Source organism: Podarcis melisellensis, assembly GCF_964234715.1.
Source record: "Podarcis melisellensis genome assembly, chromosome: 16".
Classification (NCBI taxonomy): Eukaryota; Metazoa; Chordata; class Lepidosauria; order Squamata; family Lacertidae; genus Podarcis; species Podarcis melisellensis.
The window spans coordinates 11,604,880-11,628,868 of record NC_138533.1 but is presented as its reverse complement, the minus strand read 5'-3'; the positions used below and the strand labels follow the sequence as shown (position 1 = coordinate 11,628,868).

General features: G+C 48.7%; 2 protein-coding genes across 2 annotated transcripts; both read right to left on the bottom strand.

The window, feature by feature from the left end:
* Positions 1-1,540: 1,540 nt before the first annotated feature.
* Positions 1,541-8,985, bottom strand: INTS5 (integrator complex subunit 5). Its single transcript, XM_081891369.1, has 3 exons — positions 8,899-8,985; positions 7,199-7,618; positions 1,541-6,006 (listed from the first exon to the last, which is right to left on the bottom strand). Exons 2-3 carry the CDS (start codon positions 7,384-7,386, stop codon positions 3,198-3,200), a joined length of 2,997 nt encoding a protein of 998 aa, XP_081747495.1. The 5' UTR covers positions 7,387-7,618; positions 8,899-8,985; the 3' UTR covers positions 1,541-3,197.
* A 911-nt stretch (positions 8,986-9,896) lies between these two features.
* Positions 9,897-16,452, bottom strand: LOC309358673 (uncharacterized protein C11orf98). The gene is made up of 4 exons (XM_081892057.1): positions 16,321-16,452; positions 13,118-13,242; positions 11,918-12,015; positions 9,897-10,790 (listed from the first exon to the last, which is right to left on the bottom strand). Exons 1-4 carry the CDS (start codon positions 16,354-16,356, stop codon positions 10,627-10,629), a joined length of 423 nt encoding a protein of 140 aa, XP_081748183.1. The 5' UTR covers positions 16,357-16,452; the 3' UTR covers positions 9,897-10,626.
* Between the last annotated feature and the right edge of the window lie 7,537 nt (positions 16,453-23,989).

Genomic DNA, 23,989 nt, shown 5'->3' with positions numbered 1-23,989 from the left:
ATTTACCCTGAATTAAACCCTACAGAGCTGCTGCCAGTAAGTTTGACATGGTAAAAGCCACACTGAATGTTATCAAGAAGGGCAGTGTGGTGTAGTGATTAGAGTTGAGGTGACCTTGTGGCCTTCCAGGTGCTCATGAACTGCAACTTCCCTGTTGCCTGTGCTGCCTGGGGCTGATGAGAGCTAGAGCCCAATGACCATTGGAGGGCAACACATCCCTGGGTAAGAGTGTCTTAAGAGGGTAAGACAGACACACTGGATCAGGCCACTGACCTATCTAGTCCAGCATCCTGTTCTCTCAGTGGCCAACCAGAAGCCTGTGGAGAATCTGAAAGCAGGACATGAGCACAACAGCACTCTGTCCACCTGCAAGGCATCTGATCAGTCAGTGTGAACTGGACTTTGATGAGTCAATGGCCTGATGCAACAGGGTTCTTGTATGTATATATGTATATCTACTACATATTTTGGACAGTTGTTTGTTGTTGTTGTTATGGACTGGTTGGACACAAAGGAATGGCGGGAGAAACCAGATGGAGAAGCACCAAGGGGAGAAGGCTCAGAACTTGGGGAGTGGTGGTGGGATAACAATGAGTAGTAGTCCAAAGGAGAAGACTGGGAAGAGGAAGTGTCAGAAGCCGAAGAGGTAACAGGGCCTAGTGAGCTGGAGAGTCTGTGTCAGAGAGATGTCTGGAATCAGAGGCAGAAGCTGAAGACGGAGGGTGGGAGGAGAGAGGTCAAGAGTCAAGAGTGTCTCCCACTCCTGCTGCGACAAGCTCTCCTCCCTGCCTCCCAGAACCAGAAGATGCATGAAAAGGGCGGAGAAAGGATTGGCGACGCGCAGTCGCCATTGCTGATTGCTTGGAAAAAACCCTGGAGAGGAGGAGACGTAGGCAGCTGTGGGGAGGCGGGGACCTTTAGTCTGAGCAAATGCTTCATGGAGGCAAGATCTACTGGAGATGAGTCGCTCATTAGGCCTGATACTCCTGTGCAGATGTGTTTTTGCTAATAAAGAGTTAACTCCAACTCGCAGAGTGTGATTTACTGCTGGCTCGCTCTGCATTTTGAACACCTCTTAAAATACCATAACCAAATTTTGCACAATGCTTCCTGAGATCAAGGAACAAGTTTTTGTCTGTGTTTGGACGGGTTTTTAAAATCAAGATGGCAGACCGAACCTTTTGAAACAGCACTGATTCTAACTGCAGAGCACAAAATTGGCTTCCTAAACCCCTGAGCAACCCCAGGTGGAAGACCGCTGGTGTTCTTTCATTGGCTGGAATTTGTCATTTAATTATTATGATTATTTTTTACAAATTAAAAAGAATTTGCAGTAACACTGTTTCTGGACAAAGTGCCAGTGCTGTGTGAGCTGCTCTTTGTATGCCAAGCCAGCTGCAGAGTCATCTAAGCTTCTTTTCCTTTTTTAAAAAAGAAATTGAAATTTGCTCAACCACATTGTTGCAGCTGCTTATTTCGCCATCCCGATGGAAACTCTCTTAACCCTCTGTCTCTAACTGAAAAAGCAAAGGGACAGATGTTCCTTCTTCACTTTTTTATTATTTAGAAAACAGTTTAACCCATCACCTCCCACAAAAACCACCCAACTAGGCTGTGATGAGGCAAAAGCAGAAAGGCCAGCAACCCTCCAGCCCTGCTGAAAATGACTGACAACAAGAACCCTGTGCTACACACGACCTCTTTCTAGCACTTGAATCGTCCCTGAAAAGGAAAGTAGCAATCGCCCAGACGGCATTGAGGCACAAGGAGGTCAAGCAGGACTCTTGTCACACACAAGCGGAGCTCTGGTACCAATAGGGGGACATCTCTCTTTGGACTGGCTATACAGATCAGTGCTCAAGTACGCATGGATAAGTTTAGGTAAGTTCTGGCACTATGGTCAGTTGTTCCCACACAACAGCATCAGAAACCTTCTGGAGAAGAGCCCTCAGTTTTGTAGGATAAGCTGGCCGCATCTGTTTATGCAAAGTGTTGTATCCAAGTGCCACTCAGAGAAGGCCCACTGAAATCAAAGTTTCAATGAATAGGACTTAGCTGGCTACAACCCCGTGTGGCAAACCCCCATCACCAGGAATTGTAGTAGGGGGCAATCAATGGCCAGCTCAGAGCCACTCTAAGAAGCAGCCAAACAGGCAAATGGCTTCACCTGCCCATATCATTACTTTAGTGAAGCAGTCTGGGGAAAACACTCTCACGTCAAGCAAGGCAGTACTGACTGGGCCCTCCTTGTGTTGAAGCATTTGCATTTTGGACCAACAGAAGAGATCTGCATAACCCAGAAACATGAAAGTCTTCCAAGTTATGCAGAGCTCTTCAGGAGGGCAACATCTCACCAGCTCCGTGTAACTAGAAATATTTGCACATTCTTATACCCACTCACCAACTGAGCAGCCCAGTGAGTGATTATTACTTAATCTATTTGTCCTTTATTACGGGGAAATGGGTTTGGGTTTTTTTGCAGGGAGGGGTGGTTTGAACCAGAATTTATTCACCAAATTTCGCTCCTTGCCCCCTCCCCATTCTTGTGCATTTAGGAATGTGTACCTGCTCAGTGATTGTAACCTCCCTGGGAATCTTAACAGATTTCCTGATCATAGCAAGACATTGAGAAACCAGCCATATATGACCATAGGAAGTGAGCTAACAGATCTGGAAAAACAAGATAGAGAAATGCAAAAGCTTCAGGCATTCTGCCCTCAGGCTACCTGGATATGGCTATGTCAACTGACACTGACAGCCATACCACATGGCACACAGCAGAGTACACAAGACTGTGTCCATACTGGTACCATCTGGCTTGAACCAAGGCCTCTGACCCTCTCAAGTGCCAGGTCATCCTGGCAACTTCTCTACTTGCTGCATGTTGTGTTTTTGAAGCAACATCTCATGACTTACAACTGCATTTTCAGCTCACACTTCGTAGGTCCTTCTGCAAACTAAGCTGCCAACACCAGCTGGGGTGGCACTGCATTGAAGCTGAGGATAGAGATGAGGCCTGGGAAAGAAGGACCTTCTGTTCCTTCTTTCTCATGACAACCCACAGCTGCTGCACACCTGGACAAGTCATATGACAGTTTTCCCTTTGCTTACAATCAAAAGCAGTGTTTTAAAAAGGCAGGAAGGCAGGATGTTCTCTCCCCTGACAGTGTCACAGGGCAAAAGCACCAAAGGGGGCGCTAGATCTGGAAGCGCCCCGAGAGCAGCCCCAGCCGGTCAATGTTTTTATGCAGGACGCTGTGCAGAACGCAAAGGTATTTGCCAATGTCGGTGTCTCTGCTGAAGTCCCGGAAGAAGAGCCCTGTGCTAGCGTTGAAGGTGAACTTCTGCGGCAGCGGGCTGTTGTCGCGCATGTAGTCCCAGACGCTGAGGAGCAAGAGGTGGACCTCAAAGGGTGCCAGCTGGTCAAAAATCTCATGCATGTTGCTGAGCACGGGCGGGAGCAGGTGGCCCTCGCCCATGCAGGCCACCAGGGCGCAGGAGGCCTGCAGGTGCCAGGGGGAGCTGGTGGTGTCGTTCTCCCGCGAAGCCTCCCAGTGCGCCATCAGAGTCGCCAGGAGGCCGCGGAGAAGCACTGAGCAGTAACAGAGGGCCGGCCTCCCCGCCGCCACCAGGCTAAGCAGCTGGAAGAGCAGGGGGTTGTCGCGGAAAGCCCTCCCGATCTGGATGTCCCGCTCCACTGTGTTGCGGGTGTGCTCCTCCGGAGGCCACGCCAACTCGCTGTTGGTGATGTCAGGGCAGACGGTCTCCACCAGAACCACCGCCACTGTCTTCGCTGCCTCGGGGCTGACGGCAGCGTGCTGGGAGGGCTCTGGGCCGCAGCGCTCAGCTCCGCAGCACCGCAGCAGCAACCCCAGGAAGGTCTGGACGTTGTGGGAGACCTCCTCCGGCTCTCGTTGGTAGGGGGCGTGGGGCGGCTTCAGACCCCTCCCAATCACGCCGGCATGGAACACAGACCACACACTCCCCGAGAAGTTCACTGCGGCCATAAATCGCCGGTTGATATCCAGCAGGGAGACCTTGGTGCCTTCCAGGGCGGCTGGGTCGTTCCCGACTGCAGGAGGCTCGGGCAGCCCACCAAAGAGCTCGGCGTTCCCTGGGTGCAGGGCCCCCTCCACCAGGTACTGAAGTATGGCCTTGCCAGCGGTGGGCGAAGCCCCGCTGAGGCAGCAGAGGAGGCGGCTTCCGTAGCTGATGCCCGTGGGGCACTTGCAGCGCAGCACCAGGAAGAAGTGGTGGACGGCCGAGCGGATGAGGAAAAGGAGGTGAGCCGGCCGGATGGCCTTTGGCATGGGGCAGACGGAGAGCAGCAAGGCCGCCACCTGGGCCACCTCCGGGTTGCAGTGCAGCAGCAGCTGCCCGAAGTCATAGAGGTGCGCCGCGACAGCCTCACCCAGCTGGTGGCCCATGGAGGCGGGGCCCTCGCTCTCCCTCTGCATGATCAAGGCCAGGTTCTGGAAGAGCTGAGCCATGTGCTGCTCCGAGAGGCCGCCAGCGTGGATCTGGCACACGCACTTCTTCACGGTGGCCGGCAGCAGGTCGCTCATGCAAGAGCTGAGTACGGCGTAGAGCTGAGTGGCCAGGCTGAGCTCCTCCTGGCTCTTGGCCAGCGTCAGCAAAAAGAAGAGGGCCTCGCTGGCGCAGCTGGGGGTGCAGTAGACGGAGAGGAGGACCAGCAGCTGGTGCTGCCAGAGGAACCGCTTCCTCTCCAGCCGCAGCGTCTCCACGCACAACTCCCGCACGTGGCCCTTCAGCTCGTCCAGGAAAGGCACCGGCCGCGGAGGGGCCTCCGCCAAACTGGCCGAGCCCCGGTTGTACACCAGTTTCTGGAGGTTGAGCAGCAGCAGCTGGATGACACGGTCGCAAGCCTCCCGCACGCTGTCGTGGACGGCCAGGCCTGGGGTGGTGATGACAGAAGCCGGCATGGCTGTGTTGATGAGGAACTGCAGGGTGCGGTAAGCTCCTCCCGACGTCTGGCAGATGAGGTGCACCACGATGCTGACCATGTTCTCCAGATCCTCCCGAGGGAGCGAGGCAAAGTGCTGGTGCAGCTGGTTGAGCACGCCTGGCTTGAGGGAGTCCACCAGCTCGGCCGAGATGGTGCCCAGCAGAGTGGGAGACATGACGGCCAGCTGGAGCAAGAAGGGCACGGTGGCCTTCTGCTGCTGGTCCCGCGTGGGGCCCAGGCTCCCATGGAACATCCTTAGCAGCTCCTGCTTGATGCTCTCGGAGTGGCGGGAGGCCAAGTGGCCCAGGATGCCCACCACCGAGGCGATCTTGGGGACCCTCTTGTCTGCCGCTGTGGCGCTAGGGAAGAGGAGGAGGTCAGCCGAGGCCGTGCCGTGCATGCAGAAGTCCTTCAGCCCGCAGGAGAGCACGCGGCTGATGATCGTGTTGGGGAAGGACGAGCCGATGTGGGCCACCACCCAGTCGAAGTGCGGAGAGTGCTGGACCGAGGTGTCCAGCAGGGCATCCACGCAAGCGTCCGGGCAGGTGCTGATCATGGAGGAGAGGCACTGTGTGTAGATCTCCATCAGCGTCCGAGTCGCCTTGCAGGACATCCACAGCTGCAGCAGCTCGTTGAGGCTGCTGGCGTGGGGCACGCCATGCCGGCCAGCATACTTGCTGCTTAGCTGTCCCATCAGGTCGATGGACCAAGCCGAGACCAAGCCTGCCCACGCCTTGGGGTTCATGCGGACGAACTCGGACAGCACAGCCTGGATCTCTTGCACCACGTCATCCAGGTTGGGACCCTGGGAGCGGATGGAGCCCAGCCCACCCTCGCTGCTCTCCAGGTCCAGCAAGTAGGTGCACACATACTCATCAAAGACCCCCCGGAGGTGGTCCAGGACGGCGCTGCGAGCAGGTGGCAGACTGCGCAGCAGCAGGATGGCGCATCGGGCATGCTCCTTCAGGGTGAGTTTGTTGCCGTGCAAAGGGTCTACACCACTAAGGAAGGCCTTGATTTCCTGGGCCAGCTCTTGTGAACTACAGGAGGCAAAGGAAAAAGAAGGAAACATAGCATCATTCCTGGGTCAATGTTCCTAAGCAAGACTGTTTTAAAGTGGTATGATACTGCTTTAAATGTGTAGTGCAGGTGGGGCCTTAATTTGCTTGGAAGGGCTTACTCCAGACATAGGCAAACTAAGCCCTCCAGATGTTTTTGAGGCTACAATTCCCATCTTCCCTGATCACTGGTCCTCTTAGCTAGGGATAATGGGAGTTGTAATCCCAAAACATCTGCAGGGCCAGGTTTGCCTATGCCTGGCTTACTCTATTACCATCTCACAGCAGAAACTAGGTTTATCACCATGTGTTCCCACAGAGGCATTTCTCTCCCTTTTCAATTCCCCCCCCCCCATCCAGCTTGGAAAAGTGTTCTGTTTAATTCATAAGCTCACAGTCCACTTTATGAACGATGGCTGGTAGTAGTTTTTAAAATTTGTTTTAAAATGTGATTTGCTAAATATCTGAACTTTATGCATGTGTCTTTTCACAAGAAAAACATGACCAGATTAGGGGAAAGTTGTCCAGTGGTGAGAGCTATTCTGTAATTATTAGCCCTGAGTCTGATCCAGCATGTTAACATAGGAAGCTCCCTTATACCAAGTCAGATCCTTTCTCCATCTAGCTCAGTACTGGTTACACTGACTGGCAGTAGCTCTCTAGGGCTTCTGGCAGTTATTCCCAGCCCTGCCTGGAGATGCTACTGGATACGGAACCTGGTACTTTCTGCGCTCAAAACAGATGCTCTGCCTCCAGTCCTATTTCCCATCCCAAGGCACCCTGTTGCATCTGTCACTTCTCAATTTCCCAACAAGCCTTGTAGACTTGCAGAGTTGGAAAGGACCCCAAGGGTCATCTAGTCCAACCCCCGTTGCTGTGCACAATAGTAGCAGCAACTTCACCCAAAATACACATAAATGGTACATATGCTTTCCCTGTGTTAACCCTCCCTGCTACCACTTCTCTTCGGATTTTAGACTGCATGCTCTTTGAGGCAGGGACCTCTGTAAAATGTCGCAAGTGTAATTATTCCTTTCCAGAGCCACCAGAGCAAGTGACCATCAACACACCCTCTGTTCAAAGATGAGGGGACTGGGTGGTGCCAGCGTAAAGGGGATGTCCTAGTCCCTTACAGGTGGCAGGGAGGAGAGAGAAGAGGTAAGAGAATCAGTACCTGAGCGATGGAGAAGCAGCTGCTGGTTTGGGGCTGGGGGTGGACCCCGGATGCCCTGCCACCCCTGGGGGATCGCACAGAGCAGACATACCGCCCAAGGGGAGAAAAGCTGCAGAAGAACCAGTCCCTTTGTCCCCCCTACTTCCCTTTTGCGCCTGCGCGCGGTTGAGTGGCGTTGAGGGAAGCATACAAACAGCACACAGAAAGGGCCCCCTTGGAAAATAGTTCCGTGCAGGCCTGCCGTCCCTTCAGATTAGCGTTCCACTTTCCGTTATAAAGCTTGGCATCCATGGAAGGCAAGCACCGTGTCACTCTTTGCTTTAACCAGTTCCTCAATTGCTTTGACTTGCCAATTGCCAGTCAGAATGGTTTTTTGCTTCTTTTACAGGGCAGTTGCCAAAACTGAGGTGTATGCGTCGCCTGTTAAAAAAAGAAGAAAATTTGTTGCACCTTAGAAGCCCAACAGGTTTTTTTAATAGCATGATCTGTTCTTAGTATTATCATTAATCATTTCATCATCATGAAAGTGCATGACACATTCTCACCCTCCACCCCCCGGGTTTATACCAGTCCTTTCAGATTTCTGTACAAATACAAGGGAAAACAAAAGACCAAGTACAGTAATCAATTGAGCAGGAAGGAAAAGAAGAAGGCAGCAGAGTAACAAAACATATCCCTGACCTCAAGGGCCTTACAAGCTAAAAACGGAGAAACAAATGGGGTAGGAATATACATTTCGTTGATTTACACTACTTAAAAATAATTCTGAAAATCAAAAGGTGTGGGGGCAACTTTTCACCCTGGCTTTGGGCCTGTAATTTGAAAGGTGTCATTATGACTTCTTTTAGAGAAGGGGTAGTCAACCTTTTTATACCTACCGCCCACTAATGCATCTTTCTTGATGGTAAAATTTCCTTGCTGCCCACCAGTGCTCGTCAAATGAGATATTGGATTATCTGTCCCATAATAAAAAATAATTGCAGAGATGGATCACATCCACACTATACATTTATAGTACACAGCTCTCCCCAAAGAATTGTGGGGGGAGGTTGGACTAGATGACCAATTGAATTGCAAGGAGTGGAACTAGATGACTGTCAAGGTCCCTTCCAACTCTACAATTCTGTGATTCTAAGAATCCAGGGAAGTGCAGTTGGTTAAGGGCGCTGGGAACTGTAGATCCCTGACAGGGTAAATTAGTTCCCAGGATTCTTTGCACAGGGTGTTTTAAAGGCAGCGTGTGCGCACAGCACAGGTAGACAGACGTGCAGGCAGGTGGCTGCATCGTGAGGGGTCTGCAAGCCTCAGAAGGGGCTTATGGGGGGTGCAGAAATGGAAAGGGGTCCTGCGAGGGATTCGGGGACCATGGGCTGGGTGGGGGAGCAGGGGCTGGCGATGCGGGGCAAGGAGCAGCACGCGCACCTGTGGGGCGCCCTGAGGGAAGGAGGTCAATTCCAGAAGCGACGTGGAAGCACAATGGGGGCGGGGAGACCATGTGGGGCTGGAGGGCGGGAATAAGGCGACTGTGGGAAGGGAGCGAGGGCAGAAGGGAAGCCCCGGAAGTTGAAGGGTAATTCAGGAGGAATGAAGAGTTGGTGGTCTTCGGTGGGGAGGGAGGGAGGGAAGCCATTCTGAAAACAGCCCTCCCCCCACGCCCTCCCCCGCATAGCCGCCACCCCGCAAGTGAGCCTCGCTCTCACCTCTCCGCGGCTACCGCCGCCATCTTGGATCCCGCTTGACTCCCCCGTCTAGCAGAGCTCTATCACCACCGAGGCTTCTTATTGGATCCCGCGGCATGAGCCCGCCCCTTCGCTTCTCGAATCGCCCGGCCGGCCGCTCCGCCGCGGGTCCCTCCCACTCGCTGTTGCATTATTCATTACCCTGTTAACCTTTCAGGTGCCGCAAGACCGCTTTGGAGTTGTTTTTTTATTTGACACACAGTATACAAGTTCACAGGGATTTACTCCCATGATTTGAGGGGGTTCCATTCTATTGATATGTCAACTAAGCGCCAGCACTTGGGCTGGTGGCAATCAATTCACATAAGCAGCTCCCAATCTGGTAAACAGTTGCTACACTCCCTCCTTTTCTAAACTAAGGTAAACTAAACTAAACATCTCCTTACACCCAACTGGTCCTCAAATTGCCTCCATCTATGGGGTAGGGAGATGCCCTTTTATTAACACCTTAACAAGGTGAAGGGACCCCTGACCATTAGGTCCAGTCGTTGCCAACTCTGGGGTTGTGGCGCTCATCTCGCTTTATTGGCCGAGGGAGCCGGCGTGCAGCTTCCAGGTCATGTGGCCAGCATGACTAAGCTGCTGCTGGCGAACCAGAGCAGTGCATGAAAACGCCGTTTACCTTCCTGCCAGAGCGGTACCTATTTATCTACTTGCACTTTGACGTGCTTTCGAACTGCTAGGTTGGCTGGAGCAGGGACTGAACAACGGGAGCTCAGCCCGTGATGGGGATTCGAACAGCCGACCTTCTGATCAGCAAGTCCTAGGCTCTGTGGTTTAACCCACAGCACCACCCGTGTCCCTTTTTCTAAACTACTGTATAGTAAATTATAGATTTCAGATTTCCTTTATTTTTCATTCAGAACACCTCCTTCCAATAACCCAGAAACATGTTGTTCCCCACCACCACTATAAACACACAAAGAGCAAGGAAGAAATTAGAAGCCAGGACACAGAACTGGTTTTCTGCTATTTTATTGGGACAATATTTCAACCCTGGAACATCTGCCAAAAATTGTACCCCCGAATTAGGCTTGGGCAAAAAGCCTTCTATATTGGTGCCAAACGAAGACTGCTTTCCAGCCTTTCCAGTTATTGCACTGGATGGTGAGAAATCTTTGAGCAGAAAATGTCCCTCCTCAGCTGCAGTCTCCATTAAGTGCACACACTCCCCAAAATGCTTTACCCTCAACAAGCCCCATAGCTTGGGGGGGGGGAGGATGATAGAAGAGTGAAAGTCTGCATTTGTGCACAGCATCTATGCTATGCATTTCACCAACTCACTTTTGTTTTGACACCCCACCCAACATCAACATGCAATCCTCAGAGAGAGAAAAATGTTCCTCACCCTTACTTTTAGTTTAGGGATGGGGAATTTGGGCCCCTCTAGAAGTTGTTGGACCTCAACTCCCATCAGCCACCATCTAGATGGCCAAAAGCCAGGGGATGATGGGAGCTGTAGTTCAGCAATATCTGGAGAGCCAAAGGAACTAGACAGTTGCAGCCTGTCCAGCAAACCTCTCAAGACTATGTGTGTTTTTAATGGAAATCTAGCTACATCAAAGTCCATGGGGTTAAAGAGCTTCCAAGCCCAATCCTTATGACTTTCCTGGTTTTGCAGCCATGGCCCTTGCCGCTAACCCCAGAGTTCTGCCAGCAGGCAACGAAAGAGAGCGAAGAGACTGAGCTTTAAGACTGCAAAGGAAGGTCTGAGCTCCCTGGTTCTGCTGCAGGCTCCATTTCTGCTACTTCTGCCATCTCTACATCTGGGCCAGATGTTTTCCCACCATTCTTCTTCTTCTTCTGCCGCTTGCCACTCTGGGCATTTTTATTCGGACCTGGAGAAAGGTCAACTGCAATAAGGAGAAAAGGAACTTTAAAACAGTAGCTCAGTGGTACAACAACTGCCATTAAAGCAATTTAAAAATGGGATAAAACACAAACCCCAGCTTCTAAAAGCTGTAATTTCTAAAAACAATAAAACTATCCATAAGCAGACAATCAATTTTCATACATGACTGTAACACCTATCAAGGGAAGTGTTCTTGAACAAAACATGTCTTCAATGGGTGCCCAAAAAACATGACATAAAGCGCCCACCAGATTTCAGCCAATCATTTATATCCAGAGGGCTGGAACTGCAACACTAAAAGCTAAGTACACCTGTGAGAACAAGGTACTCCTCTGAGCAGTCCCCATTTGAGCAGCAACATTGCCTGCTCTCTGGATCAACAAAGGTAGGAATGGAGGAACCGTGGCCTTCTAGTTGTTACTGGACTGCCACTCCAATCACCCAGGACTGTTGGCCATACTTGTTGGGGCTGATGGGGATTGGAGCCCCATTCCTATTTTACACCTCTGTTGGTGCCTTTCATATGTAATCCCAGATTGGCTGGGACATGTGTCAAGGCTGGGGTGCAAAGTCTGTGGCACTCTGGATGTCGCTAGTCTCCAACTCCCATCACCCCTGATGTTTTGGGCCATGATATCTAGAACTGATTGGAGTTGGGGGGCAATGAGATCCCTGTTAAAAGGAGGCTTCATATATTAATAACTAATCAGGCTGTAGCAGAGAACCAATTTTACACATCCCACAAAACCAAATCCTGACTAAAGCTCTTCTTTGATAGCACCACTTCAGAGTGTAAGTGGGGCTCCCATCTGCCTTACCCTCGCCCCCTGGAAACAAAACATAATAATTCCTGCATGCAGAAAACCAGCATGCCCAGAAAGTGGACTCGGCTTAATCCTTTTCTACTATACAGGGACAGGGTCATTCAAATATGCAAGCACCCCTTCCAGAACCTACAGTGGCAAAATCCAAGAAAAATCCCACCCATTACATCTGCTGAATGCATAAAATGGTCCATGGCCCATAAGCGTTTCAGTATTTAAAAATACTGATTTAAGGCTTCCCTGCTTAACAGACCAGAGTAGGAGGTGGGGGAGAACTGAAGGACTGACCCTAAAAAATGCTTACCCTGCATTTCTGTCTTCTCCTTTGTGGCATGGCGGATTTGCTTCAGCAGTTTCCTTTTCTTTTTCCCAGAGAGGGTAATGTTCGCTCGGGAGCTAGAACTGGAGAGGGAAATAGCAGGGAGGTGGTGATGCGCAAAGAGGATAAGTTTCAGTTTTTAAACCATGCATTGCTGGGTTGCAATGTGCTTTAAAATGCACGGCACAGAGGTGACCCCCAGCCAAATAATAATAATAATAATAATAATAATAATAATAATAAAATAATGTTTATTTATACCCCGCCCTCCACAGCCAAGGCCGGGCTCAGGGCGGCTAACGAGCAATAATAAAAACAAGTTGAATGAATATAACTTAAAAACAAGATTAAAATACAACATTAAAATATTGAAACATTAAAATATTAAAATGCAGCCTCACCACAGAAGGAGAAAGGAAAAGAAAGAGGGGGAGGGAATCAAATTGGCTCCAAGCCAAAGGCCAGGCGGAACAACTCTGTCTTACAGGCCCTGTGGAAAGAAATCAGATCCTGCAGGGCCCTGGTCTCATGAGGCAGAGCGCTCCACCAGGCCACAGCCAGAGTTGAAACAGCCCTGGCTCTGGTTGAAGCTAATCTAACTTCCTTAGGGCCTGGGACCTATAGGGTGTTGCTATTTATGGACCTTGAGGCTCTCCGTGGGGCATACCAGGAAAGGCGGTCCCGTAGGTACGAGGGTCCTAAGCCATGAAGGGCTTTAAAGGTCAAAACCAGCACCTTAAATCTGACCCTGTACTCCACCGGGAGCCAGTGCAGCTGGAAAAGCACTGGGTGAATATGCTCCCATGGCAGGGACCCCGTGAGGAGCCTCGCTGCAGCATTCTTCACCCGCTGGAGTTTCTGGGACAGCTTCAAGGGCAGCCCCGTGTAGAGCGAATTACAGTAGTCAAGCCTGGAGGTGACCATCGCATGGATCACTGTGGCCAGGTCAGGGAAGGAAAGGGAATCCTTTCCACTTTTCTTGCAAGTATGACAGAAAAAAGCCAAGCAATCCAGCTTACACTCTCCCCACTTTTCTAGATTCTAGTCTCCATGCCCATCTCAAGGCTGGGAGCAGGATTAGGCACTATTTTCCTCCGAATTATCCTAATGACCACACTCTGATTTCTTCTTTGGTTTCTCAGTGGGTGAACTCCCGCAGAGCTTCCAAGGCAAAGAATAACTCACCAACGTTTCTTTAGGTGATGAATGGTGATGAGCCCCTCATCCACAACAGCACCTACAATCCGGTGCTTCTTCCTCTTCTGCTTGCTAAGGACGCGGCGCCTTTTGAAAAGGTTTTTCTGTAGCTCCTAAAATAGAGAGAAGCCACTTTGAGACACACAAGTCACCATCTCAACAACATCCAAGTAGCCACTTGGCCTCCATGAATTTGCCTGATCTTTAGTTGGCGGTCCAATTTCAGGTGTATGCTGTTTCTGTTTTGAACTGTTTTTAATGTATTTAGTCCTACAAACAGGGTGTTTTTTTCTTACCAGAGAAGCATTCAAGAATAGGACATCCACACCAACCTATGACTACAATTCAATGTTAGATCCACACAGGGCAGCAGAACAAAATGGGATATTATTATTATTAATAATAATATATTATTTATACCCCACCCATCTGGCTGGGTTTCCCCAGCCACTCTGGTCGGCTTCCAACAAAACACTAAAATACAGTAACCTATTAAATGCAGTATAATAGATTATACTACAATACTTGAGACTGACGGTTGAGGGTATTTTTAAAAGCTCAGCTTCAACAACCATCCTCACAAGTAAAAAGCTAGCACACAAGGAAGAAGGGTGGCATTCAATTTATCTTCCCGGTGTATTAGTTTTCAAAAGACAGGAAATCTGAAACTAGGCAAGCTTTCAAAAAAGACATCACCCACCAAATGCTGCTCAGTCTACCACCTTACAACTCTTCCCATTTCATATGCTTAAAGGGAGGGCCTGGAAGACCAGGGTTCAAACTCCTACTCTGCCAAGAAACTCACTGGGGCCAGTCAGTCTCTCAGCCTAATCTACCTCACAGGGTCGTTGTGAGGAAGGGAATCACGTATAGCACCTTAAGCCCCTTGGAGTAATATATATATATATATATATATATATATATATATATATATATATTTGCTTTCGTAGATTTTCACGGGTACAGGAATGCAGGTTTTGGTGTCCTCGGGTGTCTTCCCGTGTAAAAGTTGGGGTGTCTAGGCGACGTTTCGACGAGGTCTCACTCGTCATCTTCAGGCTGGTGCTTTCGGCTTCTTGTTACTGGAACAGAGCAGGATCTCAGTGTTTGAGTTCCTATAAATACTGTTGAGGGGGTGTGGTGTATAGCCTCCAATGTTCTGGGCAGAGAGGAAGTTCCCAGGCTAGTGTGCCTTTTCTTCTTTTGTTCCTTAATTACTTGAGGGATATCTTGAGTGATTTCTTGAGTGATATCCTGAGTACCACTTAGGTGGGTCATTAGGTGTGGATTAGTTAGAATGCCGTCAAAAAAGAAGAAAAAACTTCCTCTCTTTTCCAACACATGAAAGAAACAGGACACGAAATTAATTTTGCAGATTCCAAATTGCTCTTTAACATGGAACATCACCACAAGAGAATAATCATGGAAGCCATCGAGATAGAGAAACACCCTCACAACATGAACAAGCGTGACGACACATCCCGCTTGCCAGACATCTGGAAATTAGCCCTCCCCACAAAAACTGACACCAGATCCAGAGGCACACAGAACGCCATCACCAATCAACCACACCAGACCCAAACCCAGACCCTCTCCACAGATAAATTACAGACACCATCCAGTAGCCAAACCATGGTGGCACCTCCGGATGCTGCACCCCCCTGCAATCCCTACACAGATCTGGCTGACACAGGCCACAAAACCACAGCTCGCCCCTATACACGAAGCCAAGCCAGAGCACAACTAAGTGCAGTACAGCCATCTTCTCAGAAAAACTCTTCACAAAGTTCAAGAGGTCAAGACACAAAGACTTTAGCAACTAATCCACACCTAATGACCCACCTAAGTGGTACTCAGGATATCACTCAAGAAATCACTCAAGATATCCCTCAAGTAATTAAGGAACAAAAGAAGAAAAGGCACACTAGCCTGGGAACTTCCTCTCTGCCCAGAACATTGGAGGCTATACACCACACCCCCTCAACAGTATTTATAGGAACTCAAACACTGAGATCCTGCTCTGTTCCAGTAACAAGAAGCCGAAAGCACCAGCCTGAAGATGACGAGTGAGACCTCGTCGAAACGTCGCCTAGACACCCCAACTTTTACACGGGAAGACACCCGAGGACACCAAAACCTGCATATATATATATATATATATATATATATATATATATATGGACGCAGGTGTCGCTGTGGATAAAACCTCAGCGCCTAGGACTTGCCGATCGCATGGTCGGCGGTTCGAATCCCCGCGGCGGGGTGCGCTCTCGTTGTTTGGTCCCAGGGCCTGCCAACCTAGCAGTTCGAAAGCACCCCCGGGTGCAAGTAGATAAATAGGGACCGCTTACCAGCGGGAAGGTAAACGGGGTTCCGTGTGTGCTGCGCTGGCTCGCCAGATGCAGCTCGTCACGCTGGCCACGTGACCCGGAAGTGTCTGCGGACAGCGCTGGCTCCCGGCCTCTAGAGTGAGATGAGCGCACAACCCTAGAGTCTGTCAAGACTGGCCCATACGGGCAGGGGTACCTTTACCTTATATATATATATATATATATATATATATATATATATATGCAGGTTTTGGTGTCCTCGGGTGTCTTCCCGTGTAAAAGTTGGGGTGTCTAGGCGACGTTTCGACGAGGTCTCACTCGTCATCTTCAGGCTGGTGCTTTCGGCTTCTTGTTACTGGAACAGAGCAGGATCTCAGTGTTTGAGTTCCTATAAATACTGTTGAGGGGGTGTGGTGTATAGCCTCCAATGTTCTGGGCAGAGAGGAAGTTCCCAGGCTAGTGTGCCTTTTCTTCTTTTGTTCCTGTACCCGTGAAAATCTACGAAAGCAAATATATATATATATATATATATATATATATATATATATATATATATATATATATATATAACATGGGATGCAAATGTGATAAACAAACAAACAAACCAGAGATAGGGGAGCCTGTGGCCCTCCAAACCCCTGCTGAACTAGAACTCCCACAATCGCCAGCCATACTAGCTGGTGCTGAAGGGAGGTGGCGTCCAACAACATCGGAGAGGCCGCGGGCTCTCCCTCCCTCCTCTAGACTAATGCTAGACATGATTAGCCCCATTGGGAAAAACATCAAAAAATAAGAGCCACGAAACGGAACAAAACAAAAGCCCGGAACAAGATGCGGGAGGGGAGAGAAAAACTCAATTACCGTCCGGGGCCGGTTGATTTTTCCAGTGGCTCCCATGCTTCACCCACGTGACGCCCTTCTCGCCTACTTCCTTCTACTGCCCTGTGAAGTTTAACTTCCGGGTAGGAAACGCAGAGCGAGAACCTCCGCTAGAAGGACCGCCCCCTCCTCAATGCCACGCCCCTGGTTCTTTGAAATAGCCAATCAGGACAGGCGTTGTGGATCGGCTCCTCACTATTTCCCCCTCCTACTGTACTACTTCTTTTAAAAAATGGCCACGAGGTGGCGCCCGAGAGCTCCAGGCTGAAATATAAATTGAGGAGGCGGAGGATCCCTCTTTCTTTTCTGCAAGGGAGGTGAGTAGTAAGGAGGGAGGCTGCCTGGGTTTCGTTGGCCTACAGAGGCTGGGGGTCAAATGGGATCCCCATGGGCATTTGGGTCGGCTTTGTGCAGGTGGCCTGATCCTGTTTCCTATTTGCTAGGCTGGGGGAGCCTATGTAGGGCAGGTGCAGGGGAGCCACGTGGCGGTTCTGGAGGCCTGTGCGCCTTAACGCGCCTCCATGTTGTCCATCCTCGCTTCCCCCGCGCTGCCTCTCGTGTCTCCCGCTTGCTCCTCGGCTCGTCCTGCGCGCCATAGCAGGGATCATAAGTCCCGCCGGAATTCAGCCATCGAGCCTTCCCGTCTCCTCCTCCCTCTGAGTAAACAAGGACCGGGGAAAGTTGTTTAATGAGCAGGTCGGGCGTCCGCCGGTGGATCTCTTTATACATAATTTTTATTCGTTTTCCATTTAGTGATATACAATCATAACATTGTTATCCACTTTATCTTTCTGGCTCTTCAGAGCCCGTCCACTTCCTCCTGCCTCATGGCTTTCAAAATCAACCTTTATATCATTGCGTTTTATACATTTTCCAGTTCTAATTTCACTCATTACAAAAAGATATTCAAGTTTTACTTAAAATAAAAAGGGAGAAGGGTTCTCATTGCAAGTCTTAAGTCAACCCTGCTAGTGATGTTAATTGCTTACCGCAATCTTTCAAACATTGTATAAATTTACTTCAGTCCTTTTGGAATAATTGATCTAACTGGTTCTGGATTTTTCCTGCTGCCAGTGGATCTCTAGGCTGCTTGGAATAGACCACCAAGGATTTGTGTTGTGTGTTTTTTTACAGTTGTGAGTTCCCCCGCCCTTCCTCTAAAGCTGGGCTGCAGGAAGGAAGAAAGCCTGTGGGGTGGGAGGGAAATGGGGATGGATGTTCAATCTCTTAGAATACAGTGGTACCTCTGGATGCGGACGGGATCCGTTCTGGAGCCCCGTTCGCATCCTGAAGCGAATGCAACCTGCATCTGTGTGGGTCAAGATCATTCTATTTTTTTTACAGGGCTTTCAACATAAGCTGCAGAATGTGCTTCATTTACCATAGATGCCACACGGACAATCATGTGTCCCTCTGTTAGGTGCTGTTGGGAAAGTTAATGGTCATATACTGTAGCATTGTATTCAGTAACTTATTTCACAACTGTTTTTTGTAGGTGTTGCGTGTCTACGTGTCAAAATGCCAAAAAGAAAATGTAAATTTTCTGTCAAGCTACAGAAGAAGTATACCTGTTTTAGAAGAGGTAGAGATGATTTCGAAGGTGAATGCATGATATGTAAACCAGGTACGTTTGTTTCTGTGGCATGTAAAGGAGGACTCAACCTGCAATCACATGTGGACTCCGAAAAACACAAAAGAGCAATTCAGGGAGAAGCTTCTTTCTTAACAGACTTTTTAATAAAACCAGGTAGCAATTTGGAAGATGAAGTAACTGCAGCAGAGGGAACTTTCGCTTTTCACACTGTTAAGCACCACAACAATTATAACATGATTGTGTGCACATCAGGCCCACTGAGGACCACGTTCCCAGATTACGATATTGCAAGGATATTTTCAAGTGCAAAAACCAAGACGGAGGCAATTGTAAATTCTGTCTTGGCACCTGATTGTTTAGAAAATGTTTTGAAAAGCATTGAAGAAAATGAAGTAGATTTTTGCGGAGTTTCTACTGGCGGGAGTGACCATGGTTTGGTAAAGGTGTTTCCGATAGTTATTCAATATTTTGACTGGAAAAGTGGTGGTTTGCAGTCCAAAATAATTGAAATGCAAAGCCAACCCAACGAGAGTGCAGATACAATCTCATCGTACGTGAAGGAAACTCTTGATAGTAAAGGACTATTAAAGAAATGTATAGCGTTCACAGGTGACAACTGCAACACAATGTTTGGAGGGATGCCATGGGATTCAGAAGGAAGAAATGTGTTTGCAAAGTTGAAGAATGAGCTAGATGACAAAACTTTAATTGGTGTGGGGTGTCCAGCACACATTTTGAATAACTGTGTACAGCAGGCAGCAGAAACGTTGGACGTCGATATTGAGGGCATCCTTTTCAGGATATACCAGTACTTTCATATCTATAGAGTCCGAACAGAGCAGTTAAAGGAGTACTGTGAATTTGTGGACATTGAATACAAACAACTGCTATTGCATAGCAAGACAAGGTGGTTGTCGTTATTTCCAAGCATCACTAGACTCATTCACCTGTTTCCAGCTGTCAAGGCGTTTTTCCTCTCGCAGAATAAACCACCAACAGTGTTAAAAAACTTTTTTGAACATGAGTTCAGTGAGGTTTATTTATTGCACTTGCAGTCTCTCATGAGCATCTTTCACTCAAATATTTTAGAACTCGAAAGGGAAAAGAATTCAGTTGTAGAGGTTCTGAAAGTTCTGCTTTGTGTTCATAACATGCTTACTGAACGTAAGAGCAACAACTTTATGTGTCTCAAAGTTAAGAGCCTCCTAGCCGAAAAGCGTAAGCATGGTCTTAGTGCGGAGTGTGACAAATTCTGTGCAGAAGTAAATAGCTTATACGACAGCTGCATAGAATATCTGGAAAAATGGGTGGAGCCCATGAAGGAGTTTTCATGTTTCATGTGGATGTCTCTTAGTGAGTCACTAGAGTGGGACAAGGTAGAATCTTCCATGAAATTTCTCCTGGACAGGCATGTGTCCATAGATTATGGGAAGTGCTTTGATCAATTCTTCAATCTCAGGAAGTTTGTAAATCGATACAAAGGTGATGATGAGTTCATTAATCTACAGGCACATCAGAAGTGGGCCAAGTACTTTGAGACTTCCGAAAACATGTGCCAGTCAGAACTCCTGAAAATTGCACAGTTTTTTTTTGCTATTGCACCACATAATGCGAATGTGGAACGCATCTTCTCTCTTATGGAAAGTCAGTGGAGCAAAGAAAGAGGCAACTTGCCCTTTGAATCACTGCGAAGCATATTGCTAGTACAATATAATTATGAGCACTTTACTTGCAAGGAATTTCATGCCTATCTCTTAAGCAATAAGCAGTTGTTGAGCAAGATCAGACCGACAGAGAAATATGCTTAGGCCAGACAGTGTCAGAAAGAAGAACAAAGTGCATCTGAAAGTGACGGAAAGGTATTGGTTTATATTTGTACCGATACACGAGTTTAAATTGTGTTATTATGTTGTTGTTGAAAGTCTGCAAATGTGCCCACTTTTTTGTTCAAAATGTGAAAACCCTACTTTATTAATACTTCACGTTATCAGAACACTGCTTTCAAGCATTTCACATGGTGCATCTAGCTATAAAGATATGGGGAACCTCTAGCCCTCTAGATCTTGCTGAACTTCAACTCCCATCCGCACCAGCAAGCGTGACCAGGGATTATAGGAGTTGTAGTTCTAGAGAGCCACCTGTTTCTACTTTTTCTTAGGACTGCATCTCCCATCAGGCCCCAGGCCAATATTATAGATGATAGGAGTTGCGAAGCCGCATTGGCTGCTCTTGATCTCTTCCTATGCCTTATAAAGAGGGGGTTTTGCTTACTGCTTAACTGTGTGGCTGCTACAATGGTGGTGGGGGTTCACTTCAGTGCAGCTCCTCCTTTTCTTGGCAGGCCCGGGTCTCCCAGTGCCCGGCTCTGTAATGTCCGGAGGTACAGGAATGCCCACCCAGTGTTCTGTCTTCGGTGCCAGCGGCTTTGCCATCTGCTGGTTCTATCCTCAAGCACTGGGACAAAAGGCATGTTGGATCAGGTACAAGCTCTATACCTGTCAAGGCTCTACCACAGCCATCTCCAACATGGTGCCCATTCACGCAAGGGACAACTACAACCCCTTCTCAGCCCTGGCCTTTGGCCATCCTGGTTAGAGCCGGTGGAAATGGGGGGGGGCACCTGTGGCTGGTTGTAACAGCTAGAGCAGGCATAGGCAAACTCTGCCCTCCAGATATTTTTGGGACTACAACTCCCATCATCCCTAGCTAACAGAACCAGTGGTCAGGGATGATGGGAATTGTAGTCCCAAAAATATCTGGAGGGTCGAGTTTATGCCTGAGCTAGAGCCTGTAGAGAGCGGCCTGTTTTGTGTGTTGGGAGAAATCCTTAAAAACATATTTTCTCATCTTTCTCCACAGGGCTTTTAAATACTTCTGCAGAGATATGGAACTGAAGGCGCAAGACTATTCAAGCTGCCAAAGGCTACTGTAGAAGGGGGAAATGGTGCCCAAGGGTTTTAAAGGCTGGGCCCCAGAATCTGGAGAGGAGGTTCAGCAGACCAGGTGCCAGCACGCAGCCCTACTGGGCACTGACTATAAGCCCAAGGAATTAGAAGAGTCCCTAGTCCCTAGGGACACAGGTGGCGCTGTGGGTTAAAGCCTCAGCGCCTAGGACTTGCTGATCGAAAGGTCGGCGGTTCGAATCCCTGCGGCGGGGTGCGCTCCCGCTGCTCGGTCCCAGCGCCTGCCAACCTAGCAGTTCGAAAGCACCTCCGGGTGCAAGTAGATAAATAGGGACCGCTTACCAGCGGGAAGGTAAACGGCGTTTCCGTGTGCAGCTCTGGCTCGCCAGAGCAGCGATGTCACACTGGCCACGTGACCCGGAAGTGTCTCCGGACAGCGCTGGCCCCTGGCCTCTTAAGTGAGATGGGCGCACAACCCCAGAGTCTGTCAAGACTGGCCCGTACGGGCAGGGGTACCTTTACCTTTACCTAGTTCCCTAATTGGCTTGACCTGCCATGCCATTTCTCAGAGCCTGAAAGTGGCAGAGAAGCCCTCGGTGCTGATGGTCCCAAAAATACGAGAGGGAAGAGGGGCGTGGTGAGGCTGCTGCCACAAAGGGAAAGACGCAGACCCAGTGGGGTGGGGTGTCCAGTTACAGGGAGGTGGATATTGGCAGTAGGGGCAGCAGCTAGTCTGCTGAGGGCCCCTGGGAATCCGGGTTCAAATGATGCTGGATATAAATACAATTGTGTAGCTAGCTTTGTCCTGGCATAGGTTTTACACAGCAGCAAAAATCTAATTCAAGCGTTAATGTTGAACTCCTTGATTTTTCGTGCACGAAACTGGGCTTTGATTGGATGCTGCCACTAGTCTTTCAGCTAGCGCTGTAGATTATAGGTTACCTTGTTAGTGGCTCACCTGGAACCTCACTGTATTCTTCAGTGGCAGGTATGGCCGCCTTAAAAGTTCACCCAGGACTTGTAATTGTGCTAAATCCAGCATTTTAGGCTGTCTCTGTTGTAAACTTTTAATTTTTTTTGCTATCTTACATTGTTGTCTTCCATTAAATATTTGCTGATGGGCATGTATGTGTGTTATGTTTATAATAAATGTGGCTGAAAACTACCCTCTGGACTCTCAATGTGGCACTATAAACTGGGTGGGAAACCTTTTCCAACTCGAGGGCAATTTCCCATCTACAACCTTCCAGGGGCCACAAACTGTTGGTGGGGCGCGGCCACAGGCAAAAGTGGTTGGAGCAATTGATACACATGTTAAGTTTGTACAGTAGGCCAGTTTCTATGCACACTCTTCTTAGCTGGGTTAGCTTACTTGCTCCAGGCAAGTAAGAGGCATCATCGGCCTTCGAGGACATGTTCTAGGTAACATGGAAAACCATTGGGTGGCGGGGGGAGCAGTGCCCAGTGATGGGAAGGGCAACCACAATGATCAAGTGTTTCCCAACCTTTGGTCTCCAGCTGGTTTTTTTGGACTACAAACATCCCTGACCACTGGTGTTGCTAGCTAGGAGACCCAAGGTTGGGAAACTTCTCTTAGAATATGTGGACAGCCAGTGAAGCTGAATGCTGTAGGTGGTGGAGAAAAAGCCGCTGTATTCCCCTCTTTGGGCCTCAAAAATCTCTTGGAGGTGTCCACCACCTATCACAATATTGTGATTTTCTTGGCAGACACAGCCCTAAGTATGCTGATGGTGTTTTATCAGCAGGCTCTAGAACGAACTTGCTCATATAGATACCTGGGTGTACAGTGGTACCTCAGGTTACAAACACTGGGTTACAGAGACTCCGCTAACCTAGAAGTAGTACCTCTGGTTAAGAACTTTACCTCAGGGTGATAACAGAAATACGTGCCAGCGGCAGCGGGAGGCCCCATTAACTGAAGTACCTCAGATTAAGAACGGTTCGTAACCAGAGGTACCGCTGTACTGTCTTGGTCACATGGCGGCAGTGAAAGTCAAAGCATTGGGGCATTGATGCAAAATTTTGTCAACCGTAAGGGAGAGGGCAGCTGATTACTACCAAATATCTTCTGGGAAAGTTTAAAGTGCTTACCCAAATGCTCTATGGTGTTGAAAACTCAGGTTCTGATTCAAACTCCATTAAAGTTTTGGAAACTGCAGTATATTTCTCACACACCCCACTAGCAATACTCTACTATCAGAAGTAACAGCAGCTCTTATTCATACAGAATACAGTACAGAGGTCAACAATTAAAGGCAAGAGTGGACTGAGCTCAGCTAAAGTGTTTTTTAATTTGCTACTATGCCTACTGAGAGTTTTCCTGCACTGTGCTATATGGAATTGGACGGTAACAAGTTTGAAAACCCGCTTGTCAAGATGTTTTAGACCAGGCACGTCCAACAGGTAGATTGTGATCTACCAGTACATCACTGGACATCCGTGGTAGATCAGTGGCTCCCTGCAAAGAAGCTGAACAACTTTGGCTCTCCTAAAAGAAGCTCAACATTTTTGCCCTGCACCCCCCCCCAAATGGGACTTCCCTCTCTAAAAAAGCTCAGCAACTGACCTGAACCCCAAAAAACAGGGCTTTCCTTCCTACAAAATGCTCAAGAACTTTGACACGAACCCCCCAAAAGGGAGGTAGATCACTGCCAGTTTATAACTCTTGTGAGTAGATCGCAGTCTCTTGGGAGTTGGCAACCCCTGTTTTAGACTATTATTAACCAGATTTTTGCCTTGGTATCCACTCGAGAACACAGCATTTTAGAGCTAGTTATCTGACCAAACTTACCAGCTTCCTTTAGAAATGTCATTATTGAATTAGGCATCACTTTATAAACACAACTGCAGTCTTTGATGACCAGTGTAGTCCCCCTAGGCAGACAGCCTTGGTATTTGTGCCCAACGTTAGGTGGAAGACATCACTCGTTTGTTAGCCTGTTCCTCATCTAGAGACCCAAGAGGTCACTTTCTGAAACCATTGTTGACGCAAGCAAGCAGGTACACCCTGACAGAAATGGTCTAGTTTCTTTTTAATGAGGACGATAGCTTTGTCACACACAGAGTGGCTCCCTATGCACTGGCTTCAAAAAAGGAAAGAAAAGTGGGGGAAAGGAGGAGGAATAATAATAAT